Source organism: Sipha flava, unplaced genomic scaffold (assembly GCF_003268045.1).
Source record: "Sipha flava isolate LNK unplaced genomic scaffold, YSA_version1 76_pilon_pilon, whole genome shotgun sequence".
In the NCBI taxonomy this organism is placed as follows: Eukaryota; Metazoa; Arthropoda; class Insecta; order Hemiptera; family Aphididae; genus Sipha; species Sipha flava.
In genome coordinates, this window is record NW_020273616.1 from 845,573 (window position 1) to 860,274 (window position 14,702).

Below are 14,702 nucleotides of genomic sequence, written 5' to 3' on the forward strand. Positions count from 1 at the left end.
ATTCAATTCCACATGGTTACCTAATTTATATTCACTCCTGAAGAATGATGATGCTGCACATGAATAGGTAAAGCCACTACTAGCGTCATATCGAGTCACATTAGAAAACCATAGATTACCTTCAGGATCTAGTGTCATTCTACTATTGTTAATACTTTGAATACCACCATTTGAATTCTGTATAAGCCAATATACTTTAGGTTTGGGCCATCCAGTAGGAGGATGGCAAGCAAGTTTAAATGGCTCACCTTCTTGAGCTTCAATATATGCTACTGGCTCATCTTTAAATGAATTTAATTCAGCTTTTACAACCATAACAGATTTTGAAGTAGCTATACCCCAAGCATTTTCAGCAAAACATTGATATTGACCTAATTACAAGTAATAAAATTGATATGAATTGATATTAAAATTACAAAATTAGTAATCAATTATACCGAGATCTTCATCTCTAGGTTTGGTAATTGTTAATGAACCACGTCCAGGTTGTTGAGCAATTCTGTCATCATATGCTTGCCAATCAAAATTTTTTCCATTCTTCATCCATCGATACCTATTGTAAATATTTAAAATTGTTTAAAAACAAAATATAAATTTACTAATAAAAACATTAATTTCATACTTCGGAGCTGGCTCTGCTTCTGCTTCACAATCAATTATAAAAGGTTTATCATTTTCATTTTGATTATTAACAGAGGCTACTTGAAATAGTAGTTCATCAACTGGTTCTTTAACAAACTTTGGTGGTGATTGAACTAAAATGATAAATAATTATAATAGTAATGTAAATGCATATTAATAAGTAACATATAAAATAATATTGAAATATAAAATTGCCATGATTTACCTTAAAATACAACAATACATATAATGTATAGAATTTATTTTTATAGTTAGTTAATTTTAATATTCAAATGCTTATCAGCTTAAATTAATTAATTTAATATATCTACTTAGATTTTAATTACTTCAAAAAAATACTTTTAAAAACTATATAATCAGTATGTTAAATGGATATTATAATTTAAATTGAGTTATTGAAACATTCAAAAGAATTTAAAAAAATAAAATATTAAATTATAATTCATAAACAAAAATCACAGTGAATTCCAAGAATGAAAGAATAAATAAGAAATAAGAATGGGTTTAATATGCTTATTTTATAGTTATAATAATTAGAGCCCGGATTTATATGCATTTAAAAAATGTCAAATATATATGATGCAAATATGCAAAGAAAAAGTGGCTAAATACGCAATTACATGCATTATGTTACACTTCATAAAATGTAATTTCTTTTTTTGAAAATTACACTTTTATACCAAATAAAACTCTAATTATTTTATATATAAAAAAAAAATTATAATATCCACCGATATATATTTTAAATCATTTAAATCGATCTAAAACTTTTAGGAAACTAAAAAACGAGGAAAAAAAAAAAAAATTTTTTAGATCATTTGAAGTTACCTACTGCCAAAAAACTAATAGAAAACTTAAAAAAAAAAATACAAATTACAAAAACAATATTTTTGAAACTTAATACCTATCATATCAATTCGTGCTCTATTCGAGGAGATTACAAAATTTACTGTTAAGTAAAATAGTTAATTTATTAAAAAACCATTAAATATGTATGTTATATGCATTTATGAACAAATATGCAATAACCCTCGAAATATGCAAAATATGCAATATAAAATTTGGTGTTTAAATTCAGTGTAATATGAATTGTGGACATTTAAAACCTCCATAGACACTAGGTACGTATACTTAGTATAAACATGCAAATGCATATAAATACAGGCTCTAGTTATAATTCACCTTTAAAATTGAATGAATCATTTTAAAAATAATATCAACAGAAAATATGTGCTAAAAATACTCTATTGCAAAAATTGGTTTACTCAAAACACGGAGCTTAACTAGAAACAGTTAGAACCACGGTACTATGTTTTTAAATGACAGAATATGTCTGTTCGGTGTGAAATATTTACTATGTATTCATCACAGACATCAAACAAGTAAATACTGCATTAATTGAGACTGTACGTATAACAAAAGGTTGTTTAAAACTAATACCAGAAGAGCAACTTAGCAGGAAGTATAGTATAACCAAATACATAATCTAAGTATAGTAACTAACCATATTTTTCACATTAGCGGGGAGGGGGGGAGTCTAACTAATGTCCAAAATAATTTATATTAATACGTGGATTTCAATTTATGTCAATTATATAACAAATATTATGATTTATAATATCAAAACTATTTTTGCTATTTGTTTATTCACACAAAATTTAATCTCCTCTATTACTATCACCATTGATTATAAATACTAATTATTTATCATCAATGCTATCAATTATCAGTGCCTAGCATATATTAGTTCGGTCAACTAGTGACTACACAGCACAGTTATAGATAGAATCGTACTAGCAGACAGAGTATGCATCGACTTGGCAACCCTCACCTTAGCAAAATACAAAATATATAATTGGTTGAAAATTAATTTGAATGTATGATAAATATAATTCTATTAACATTAAGTACCTCTATAAAAACATTAGAAATTATATTTTCATAATAAAAGATTATATGGTGGTTATGTTAAGCGACGGCATTGTAATTTCAGAAAAACTATAAATAGTAATGTCTGGTATATAGTTATTATTCGGTATACACTTTAAACAGTTTATGGTTATTAATGTTATTAATATTTAGAATTTAAATATTTGTGTAGCTGAAAATTGGTATTCAAAATATATGTAAGGTTGGTAGAGAGAGTTGTAGGGAGCAAAACCCCCCACAGGTCTGTGTTAAATAATTGAGCATGCGGAACGCAATTTTTAAATCGTTGGACTGAGCTCCACTACATAATTTTTCTCAGTTTAACTACTGACAATGGCACACCTTTAAGCATGTAACAACTGCCCAACTAAATGTATGATAGAAGACTTGGGACTCTGTAAACAATATGATAGCTTCATGCAATATAAAAACACTGTTATATAAGTAGCCTATACAAATATTATTTATCAGATACCCAATGAATTTATAAAAATCTAATATTATACACCATTGTTGAATGCAATAAAGGCAACACACAAAGGATAAGTTACATTAGGTAATATCAGGGCCAGATCTAGGAGGGGGGAGAAACGAGGATTTATCCCCTGGCGTATAATTTTTGTAAGGATGTTCTTAAGGTTTTATCAATACTTATTAAATAATTAAATTAAAAATGGACTTTTAAACAAAAGTCATAACTACAAAATAATATTTATAAAAAAATATATAATAATGGGTAAGAAAATAAAATTATATTATTTTATTTTAAATTGTAAAAGCTGGTTACCACAGTGCGATTTTCCTTTTCCCCGGAAGTTAAAAAGTTAAGATCCGGTACTGGGTAATATTACCACTAAATTATGAGACAAACCATTTTTTGTTTTTTAAATTTATACAAATATACATTTAAAAATAAATATTTGTAAATTATGTAATTTAAAATAAATTAACAATATTCATTACATTTTTAGTATGATACATTAACATATAATAAAAGTTATTTTTTCAAAAAGAAAAAGTTAAAAATAAATAGCTATATTATCTATATAATATTTAAGCTCATAAAAATTAATTAAAAATGTTTAGTATTATATTAAGTAGTACCTTAAAATAAATAATAACTAAAACAGTTATTATATAGTTTCTTATAATTAAGATATTATAATGAGATAATAATATTAATACTATAAAAATGAATATACTTACTTAAAGATGTAGCAGATACAATAAAAAAGAATAATAATATTGATGAGTATACCAAATGACAGGAAGTTTTATACATTTTGAGATATTTTTAATTTAAAAATATTGATTAAAAGCTGAAAAATAAGACAGATTCTTATTAATAAATAATAATATATATTAAAATCATAGAATAGATATATTAATTGTTTAAATATAGATAATTTATATAACATTTTAAAATTAAACAAGTTCTTATAAATAATTAAAAATCAATTATTGATATAACATATGTAACAATTATTTATATACCAATAAAAAAAGTTATCAATGTCAGAACTAACTTGTTTTTTTAACATACATTACAATACTACAGTATAAATACTGTATCACTATGTATTAATAAGTCATAATTTATTTTGTACTTAGATCAGCGATTCCCAATCTTTTTCAGCCATGTTAGGCTTTTTTGAAAGTCGCCTTTTTATAAACTATATTTTATCGTGGAGCCCCAAGAAATATTTAATATTAAGTCTTATTTGCCTGTATTCTACGAAGTAAGTATATTACACATCATATATATTTATATAAGAAAAAACCTAAAACGAGATAGTGTACATTTAATATTATATTTATATATAATATATCTGGCTAAGAAGTAACTAAAATGGGAATGCATTAACTAAAATTAAAAAATTATATTTTCCTATCGAAATATATTAATATTGTTTGTATATGTATCAATAAATTATATTAAAGTTGATAAAGTCTTGTAAAAATATTTAATGATAATTTTTTTAAATAACGATCAATAATTGTTACATTATTATATTTTCTAAGGTAAACCGAATGAGACCCTTGAGGAACTATTGCGAGTTTGGGAACTGCTGACTTAGATAGTAAAAACAATAAAAATAAATAATTCTAAAACACTTTTCTGAGTCAGATAAAAAGTATGACTCATTAAGAGTATATGAAAGATAATTCAATAAAGGCAATGTTACAAGAATTCATAACAAATTAAATATGTATACCAAGAAGTAACATATAGAAATGTATTTCCATATCTTTTAATATAATTGTATTTATTCCTAACATACAAACTTCAAACACTTTTTATCATTGAATATTATAACTGTTTTGAATTGATATAAACATGTCTATTTTTTTGTATTAGTATTTCAAATTAATTCATGTTGTATTATTTTTATTTATTTATCATATTATTATGTTAATTGAACATACTAAAAAGGTATTGTCTACTAATCATAAAATCTAAGTGAACATAACTGAATTTGGAATAGGAATATTAATCAAATAAGAAGCATAAAATAAAAAAGAAAAGAAAAGTTTTTTATTTTTATTGTGATATTAAATAAAACAAAAATTATATTAACTAATATTGAAATCTTTAATTTAATTAAAATATAAATAATTCCAACTCTAATACCCTTAGTAGAAGAGACTAACTAATAAAAAGGATTATGAATAAATATTACATACTTCATTATTCTTTAGAAATGAATTAAACTTTATAGTATTATTTTTTTTTCACATTATGAGAAGAGAGGAGAACAATATAGTCAAATCAGTAATGCAATCCACTTGGATAGAGACCTCAGGGAAAACCTAGGAAAAGGTGGATCAATTCAATGGAAGATCTAAAAGAAAAGGGAATTGATGCACGGAGAGAAATTGTAAATGACAGGAATTAATGGCACAATGTTATTTTGGCAGCAGAAACTCTCAAGTTATAAAAGCCACAAAAGAAGAAGTATTATTTAGAACAAAAGTTGAATGACTAATAATTACATAAATATGGTTTGACTATTATTATATTATCATAAAATACTATATTTTTTTAGAAGTAAATACATTTTAACAAATATTAGATTTAGTACACTGTTTTACCCAGATAACACATTTTAATGTTGTATAAACATCAATAAAATAATAAATAACACAAGAGATTTATAATTACTAAAAACTTATAGTATATGTTTATTAAGTTTATATATAACAATTCAGGAATGAAATACAATAATATTGATTTTCATGAAAATAGAACCTGCATTGTTAATAAGTATACATACCATGTATTAATATATTCCTGGAAAGAAATTTAAATTGAAGATCAATACATCTATCTTATTGTTATGAGACCACATTTAAATTTTTTTAACTTTTTTTTATACAATAAAGTATTTAATTTAATAAAAAATAAAAAATAAAATTCTGTACGATATATATTTATTTTAATTCTAAAAATTTTTGAAATTATAACAGTTGCTGTAAAAAACTAAGAGTATATTGAATTCCATTAAGTAGCTAAAGCTAGAATGAACATTAGACAAATTACTAATGTAACATCATTATCCTAGTAGGTCAATAGCACCACAGTCATAAGTTTATAGCTTCAGTAACTTAGAATTTAATTTATTAGTAAATTACAGTTGAAGGATACATACTTCATAATCTGTATTTAGTATCTCATAAATATCATGAATGAATGAATGACCTCTACCCCCATGACATTTTAAACCAATTTAACAATAGATATATATATATAAGATGAAAAATATTTCTTAGAGAAAATTAAAAACCGTTAAGACCCATCTGATACGATTTACTTACATAGTTATAAATATTACGTTTTAGTTGTGCGTGATTTATACGATTGCATACACAAAAAATCGATTTTTATAATTTACTGCGTTTACGCCTAGGTAAATCCTTTTGAATGTTTTCCTATTTTATTAAGTTTGATAAAATATTGTAATTACTTACCTAAATTACTATTATATTACTTATCCAAGTCACTAAATTAAACATTATTAGGTTCGATAGTAATTAAGTTTAGAAAATAATATTAACTTAAATTACATTTAATACGAATTTAATATAAGTAAAAACCGATAATACATTGATCAGCACTTGGCTGCCGCTGTCACTACTGCAGTTATAGCTACACCCACGAATAAACAAAACACAAGAATTTCATGGAGGATATAAACTCATCATGGAGGATATAAAAAACGGTTAGGTTAAAAGTATCTCCCTCAATGGTATCATCGAATTCCATTTGTAAAGTGTTAAGATCACAATTACTTTTCTATGTATCACTCTATAATCATAATCGTGATTTGTTATATTTAATATTTCACAGTTATTCGTAGTATTTACTAATTTAATAACTTCAAACTTGTTCTGTACTGCTTTTCATCTTTCCTCCATAATTTATTATTGTTAAATTTTTATCAAATTTAACTAATTAAGTAGATTTTTTTACAGATGAATTAATAACTAAAACAAATAGGTAAGTGTACTTTTTTAAAAAAAATATGAAGTCAACAACAATAATACAATATCGGCTGAATTATTTATTAAAGTAAATATTAAGTGCAGTATGTAACTTGTTCAGAAACTTAAGTTAATAAAAATCAATAAACATTTTAACAATATTATTCATTTGAAATATTTTAATGAAAAACCTTATTTAATTAATACAATGAAACCTTGATAAGTTGAAATAATACCATTTCATTGCAAAAACCTTGATTACTGGAAGAAAAATCTAAAACCCTTACATTCTGGATTAATTTGCTACTCTTAAACTAAAAGTGAGATAACAAATTATTTATTATATTGCAATACTATACACATTTTTTATTATATTATTTTTAGTTATCTTAAAATATTAATAACATTAGACACTAATTATATGTATATGTTACTGGTAATGTTAACATTTGGATAATGTCGACATTATTCGGCTGAAGTCAACATTAGCCAATTGTTATCATTACCCGCCATGAATATTATTAAATGTTGGCTAATGTTAACATTAATCGGATAATATGATATTAGCCAAGAACTTTTGGATAACGTTTTAACAATATTAAATATATTTAACATACAATAAATTAGTAATTACCATAAAATAAATAATATAATTAATATGAATTTATTTTTTATTTTTAATAATCTAACCTACTAATGATACAATATTGAATTTCATTTTATATTATAAATTATTTCTTAAAATATTATTTTAAGTACCTATAGAATTAAAATGCTAATGTTTTAACCTTTATTATTACATGGCATGCTTCCGTGACATTTTGAATTGCACAAAATGCTAGAAGATTTGCACTTATACATCGATATATTGATATATTGTTCACTAAATCGGTAAGATAACTGACTAACTCGGTTACAAGTCAAGATAAAATATTATACTCTGGAAGTCTGACGCTTTATTTTTCTATAAAATGCTAATAAAAACTCTATATTCTATTTAATATACAACTTTTAAAAAATTGCCCAATTATGCCCAATTTGCCCAATATTGACTGGTTGAGAGATTAACATTATTTGGTTAATGTTAATAATTCTTGCTTATAAACGAAAAATTACACATTAGCTATAACAGCTGGCTAATGTTGACATTAGCCGGATAATGTCGACATTATCCAATTGTTAACATTACCCGTAACATATATACTATATAATAAATAAAAACTATAATACACTTTAAAAACTCTTTAAATAAAAATTGTTTTCATAAAAACCTTGGTAACTCAAAAACTTAATAAGGTAAAAACCTTGATAAGTGGAAAATATGAATTTCCCTTAAATTTAGACTTATCGAGGTTTCACTGTAATAAGAAAATAATTAAATAACATATCATTGATTATAAATTATAAATTATAAATTTGTCCTTAGTTAAATTTAGTTCATAAACATTTAAGTGTGTAAACTGTATTCAATTCAGTTTAATAATAATAGTAATAATACTAGTTTATACTATCATACATGTTAAATCTGAAATGATGTTGGACAAAAAAAAACTGTAAACTACTTTCAGCACTAATTATTGATATCAGTTATGACCAAGGCTCGGAACTTTATGCGCTAAAAAATACTAAAATATGCGTATAAATATGCGTTAAAAACATCAAATTATGCGGTATAATATGCAGTAGAAAATTGGAAAATAATTGCTTAAAAAATAATAAACCGACTACTGATTAGTGTACCAGGGGCGTATTTATGGGAACCGAGAGGGCCCGGGCTCCCTCCGAAATGAAAAACATCATTGTTAAAGATTGTTATTTTTAATATGGATATATCTTAATGCTGGGGGTTTCCAAAAATTTGTCGTGACACTGTGAATGTTTCTTATGCGATAATTTAAAATTTTATATTTATAAAATATATTTATTCTTTTAAGAAAATATGTGGTGAATTTTGAGTGACTAATAAAAAATTTGTTTATTACAATGTAGTTTTATACTTTTAAAAAATAATAAATCGTTAAAAAAAATTAAGCTTCTTATTTCTCTGATGGTGTAAAGACAGTCGAGAAATCTTATAGAGTTATAGTAGTAATTTTTTTCGTAATAGTGTACTTCCTCCTTCCCTTTCACCCATAAGTCAAATACATAATCGGCCCCCTCCGAAATGAAAACCTCTATACGTCACTGTAGTGTACACTGTACAAAGAAGACGCTTGTATGCAGATGTATTCAGTATTATAACGAACAGAAATAATATTGTGTATAAGCTGATAACCTAATGGTTACACATAATTGTTTATGAATTACCTATGGTTATACAATTTGTTTATGTTATGTTACAAAATACAGTGGTAAATTTGTATAAAAATAAATACGGGTCGGCGGTAGTCACTATTACGAGTTCTCGGTACTATAAAGATTATGATATTATTGTTAAGTGCATTGGGAACCGGAGCTATACAAATAAGTCATTGATGAATAAATGTATTTTATCAAACGATATAAAACTTAGTATTTTGGTTGTCATACATCTAATATTTTTTTATTAAACTATACATTTTTTTTAAAAATTCTGTTAAATCCATGAAATATGCATATAAATGTTCTTAAACCCAAAATATGCGAATTGTTACAAAAAATAACAAAATATGCATAATTATGCAACAAAAATTTTTATATCTGAAATATATATACTATGAATCGAATTTGTATTGAATCAGAATTTCAATATGCACTTTCTAGACAAATATGCAAATGCCTAAAGTTCCGAGCCTTGATTATGACATATTATGTGCATGTAGTAGGTTTAAATTTGTAATTGGATATACTTTAAAACTGAATAGTTTATAGTTATATGCAAGAGCGTATATGGGGGGGGGGGTCCATGGTGTCTGGACTATCCCCCCGAAATTTCTTCAATATTTTACAAATGTTTGAAATACTTATTTATTTTTAATATTAACATAAATATTTTCAGTCAAAAATGACTTAAGCTCCAAATTAATCATTGAATGCTTTTAATTTTATATCATAATATCATATGAAAATATGATATTAATTTTAATAAAAGAAAATTAAATCTTTTTCTGTCTTATTTTTAACTAAATATCAAAAGTTCAATTTAATAAAACTACAATATACATGTTTTGGAATCCTCCCAAAAAAAAAAATGTCTAGATACAGCCTTTATATGATTTTGAATAAGCTACATTTTATTTAGAATTAAATTATAATTTAAAAATAAAATACTAATTAAAAAAAAAATGTGTAGGTAGTAGGTAATATAATTAAATAAAAACTTACAACTGCTTTAGAAATTACTTTATTACTAAATTATGATACTATTTTTAACAAATTTGTTTCTATAAATTATTAATAATTATAAAATACAAACTTATGTTTTAATTTTTAAAATATAAAATTAATTTTTACATTATGGGTATTATCTATTTTTTTTATGACTAAAAAGGTATTTTTTGAATAAAAAATACATCTTTGATTCTGAAAAAAATAAAGAGTGTATTTGTTTAACCAAGATGAGTGTTGTTTTTTTTTTTTCGTGCCTGTGCATAATTTCAACTAGAAAAATTGGTCCAATTATTGCTAAGTAAATATTATTTTATTTGCTACTTAAGAAGGTTCAATTTTTCAATTTCTAAACAGTTTCCAGATAATTAAGAAAAACAGGGAAAATATTACAAAAACACTATAACCCAGATTGAGATACAAACTCTCGCTTCTAATAATTGGATGTTATTTTACGATACACTATTCTTTTTTTCTGTGTACAAGATTTCGATAAGAAAAATTGCTCTAATATACCATTGAGAACGGATTTTTGATTGGCAATGTTGTTTGGTTGGTATTATAAGGGCCATTCTATAGGTTTCATAGAATAATGACATTTTATAATTTTGAGATATTTTAATAAAATTGTTCTGTTAGGCATTTCTAATAATAAACACTTGATATTTTCCCAAACTTTTAAATACCATTTTTTTTATGAAAATTAAAATATTAAAAGTTTAGCTTATCTTATATTTAATCTGATATTTGGTCCTTCTTTTATATCAACTATCTTTAGATATAAAAACTTAATAATCACTCAACTTCTTTTACTTGGAATCATTTTTTCAAAATTAAAGGTTCATTGACTTATTCACTCATCTTTGTATCTTACTATTAAACTAGGATTTTCACTATTTTTTAATTCAATATGATTACAAAATTTTGAAAATTGAAATTAAATTAAAATTTATTAAAATTGCATTTTACATCATATTGCCTTCTTTTTTTCCATACAATGTCTGATGCTTTTTTTCTATGGTTCAATCATGAATACTATCGATTATTAGTTACATCAAACTACAATTTTTAATTTTAATGGCGTATTGTGTAATAAATAATAGTATAGCTTTCACATTTATTATAGGCATTATAATCAAAAATTAACAAAAAAAATGTTGTAGGTGAACTATTATGGAAGTATTAATTTTAGAAGATTTAAGAAATTTAGGAACAACTATTTCTTCAAAAGAATTTAAAAAGTCCATTGATGGTGAAGCAAAATCAATTAAATATACTCAACTAGTTGAATGGATAACCAAAGAAATTCAGATTCTATCAAAACAAGAAGAATATGTGAATTCTATAACTTCAGAATCAGATTATAGTTCATTTTTGTTGGAGGTTAGTAGTTTCTTAAAAGAATGTGGTTGCTCTTATAAGGCTCTTACTGCAGGTCATTTTGAAAATCGTTTAAAGTCTAAGGAAAATAAGTTATTATTATTAGATTATTTGATTGGGGAATTAAGAGCATCTCGAATATTAAATGCTAACAAAACTAATAAAAAATCTAATATGCAAGTAACATTAATTGAAAGCAATGCATCTAAGAGTCTTAAAGACATCTTAATAACTTTAAAATGTCCTAAACCTCCCCTAAATATCGATACTTCTTCTCTATTTAATAAAATATTTATAAAATTACAAGATCATTTAAACACTGTTCCCCCTGCATTAATTGGAAAGTCATTAGTTTGTAGTTCATATTCTAGTGAACAATGGAAATACATTAATAATATAATAGAACTTCTTAATGAAGAATATAACATACGACGTACAATGTTGCTTACAAGACTTGATGTAACAGTTCAGTCGTTTAAATGGCCTGATAGGATGAAAAATAAAAAACATGAATTAGAAGAAATTTACCAAACCAAATTAAATTTAATAAACAAACTACCTAGTTTTTCTACCTCTGATTTCTTGTCTGCTAGAGAAGATTTGGCAATTGTTGAAAAAACTTCTAGTAAATTAGCTGTTCAAAATACAAACTCATCTATAAACAAAGTAATGATTGGACAAGTACCTGATAGAGGTGGAAGACCTAATGAGCAACAAGCACCTCCTCCAGAAATGCCAAGTTGGCAGCAAAGGTCACAATCACAAGGTAATAGAGGTGGTCAATCGAATAGAGGAGGACAGATGAATAGTTGTGGTGCAGGACAGTTTAATAGTCCAGGTAGTGGACAGTTTAATAGAGGTGTACAAATTGGAGACAATCAGTCATGTAGAAACTTATATGCTGGTAATCGAGGTGGATCGAATGTTTACCAAATGACTGATGGATTTCAATCAATCAGTGTTGACAATGAAAATAGAAATTCATATCAAAACAATCGACGAGGACGTGTGCAAGGAAGCTGGAACAACAATCGGTCACAAGATTACCAAGTTGGAAATTATCAAGGACGAGATAGTAGAAATAGTTATAATCAAGGGGTTTATCAAAATTCAAGATATGATGATAATAGATACCAGAATACATCAAATGACAGACAATGGAATCAAAATACTCAACATATTAACAGAAATAACCAAGATCAATATTATGGTGATAATAGAGATTATAGTCGTAATAATTCTGCAGATACAACTAACCGCGGATACTCAAAAAGAGGTAGAGGTCATAATGGGCAAACCTATTACAGCCAACAGAGAAGTAACCAAAATTATTAGTCAAATATTGTATATATTTATGTTTATTATTACGATCTTAAACTTGAAATATTAATATACATTTCATTAAATATACTTCAAATTTTCCTTTTTTTAACAAAATATTTAATATTATTTACCAGTCTTTCTTTTTTTCTTTATATAAAATATTTAATTAATTCTATCAAAAACCTATTAATGTTATTTCTTGTAACAATTAAAAAAAATATTGTATTTTACTTATATTAATAAATACTTAATTAGTAAAATGTTGATCACATTTGATGAAATATTAATTAAGTATTGTACTATTTAAAAATTGATACTGTTCATATTTTGATTACTATAAGTTATAACTAATATATTCTTAAATAAATATGTTTTATTATTATATCTCAACTTGAGGTGAAAATATTATTAAATATAACAGTATATCTAAATTAAAAAATTATTTATTTTCCCAAAATAATTATAATTATATGTTTATCAAAAATGATAAAAGTTGAAGGTTTTAGATTTTGGTTATGCCAAATAGGTAGATAATTGAGGTAGTTATTATAAAGAAAAATCATAAGCGTAATTATTTTCTCTTATAGTGAATACTATATGATTAAAAACCATTAGTTACTCAAAATATTTATTTTTATTTTGCATATGACATATTGGCTTATTATAAAATAAAAAAAGTGCTAATTAATTACTATAAGTTAGACAGTAATTAATTAGATGATGATGATGAGTTACTCAAAATGAAGCCACACTAGAAATAGTATAGGATAAACTTAAATCACTAAAAACCAAAATCTTATAAATTTTTTATAGGTATATATATATTTAAAATAATAGATTAAATAAATATAATATACCATAGGTGTGAGGACAGACATTAAGCAGTAATTTCCAAACAGATACTGATGGTTATCATTACTTACTAGTACAAGGACTTAAAAAACCCATTTTGGTATGTCACATACCGGATTATTACCAGTTTTTCCATGAAATGTAAGAATTTTTTTATCTCAAACTCACATTGACTAAATGGCATTTAATAGTTTATTCTCATCCTATATTGATATTTATATATTTGAGATTATTATTATAAGGGATTATCGCCTAGTATCCTTTGAAAAAGAATATAGAATAAAAAACCTATGTATAAAGCTAGCTAGCTTCTGTGTCATATTACTCTTGAAGTGGAATATATAACGTTGTACACCCTTTTTTTTTTTATTAATATTTGAATTGATGACTGGGGTAATACTATCACTAGTCATTTCATCTCCAACTACCATAATTTATTCTATAAAATCATTTAGTATGATACATCAGTTTCTTAAGTTATGTTAAATGTAGCAAAAACCTCTATTCTCTGAATTTTGATCGTCGACCCTCAACAATATATTAATTTAAGTTTTTATATACATTGTATTGCTTGTACTTCTCTTTCATTTTCTTTTTTCTTCATGACTAGCTGGATGAAACCATCAATAACATCCCAGTTGGCTTTTTTGTTAACCATGAATTCGATCATATATTCAGGGTTGATACTATCGTCAACTCAAATCTTTACTTCCCTCCTTTATTTGTAATCAGCCACATATAGACATTACTTATACCAACACTTCTCAACCTGTGATACGCGTACCACT

At 24.8% G+C, this 14,702-nt stretch overlaps 2 protein-coding genes across 2 annotated transcripts; one reads left to right on the plus strand and one right to left on the minus strand.

Annotated features, from left to right (window-relative positions):
* Positions 1-3: 3 nt before the first annotated feature.
* On the minus strand, positions 4-3,853 carry LOC112692774 (neuroglian-like; the record flags this gene model as incomplete). Its single annotated transcript, XM_025567563.1, has 4 exons — positions 3,778-3,853; positions 623-755; positions 438-553; positions 4-371 (listed from the first exon to the last, which is right to left on the minus strand). Coding segments are annotated over exons 1-4 (693 nt in total), but the record flags the coding sequence as incomplete, so codon positions are not given.
* A 3,060-nt stretch (positions 3,854-6,913) lies between these two features.
* On the plus strand, positions 6,914-13,149 carry LOC112692751 (protein FAM98A). Its single transcript, XM_025567532.1, has 2 exons — positions 6,914-7,069; positions 11,523-13,149. Exon 2 carries the CDS (start codon positions 11,533-11,535, stop codon positions 13,072-13,074), a length of 1,542 nt encoding a protein of 513 aa, XP_025423317.1. The 5' UTR covers positions 6,914-7,069; positions 11,523-11,532; the 3' UTR covers positions 13,075-13,149.
* The last annotated feature ends 1,553 nt before the right edge of the window (positions 13,150-14,702 follow it).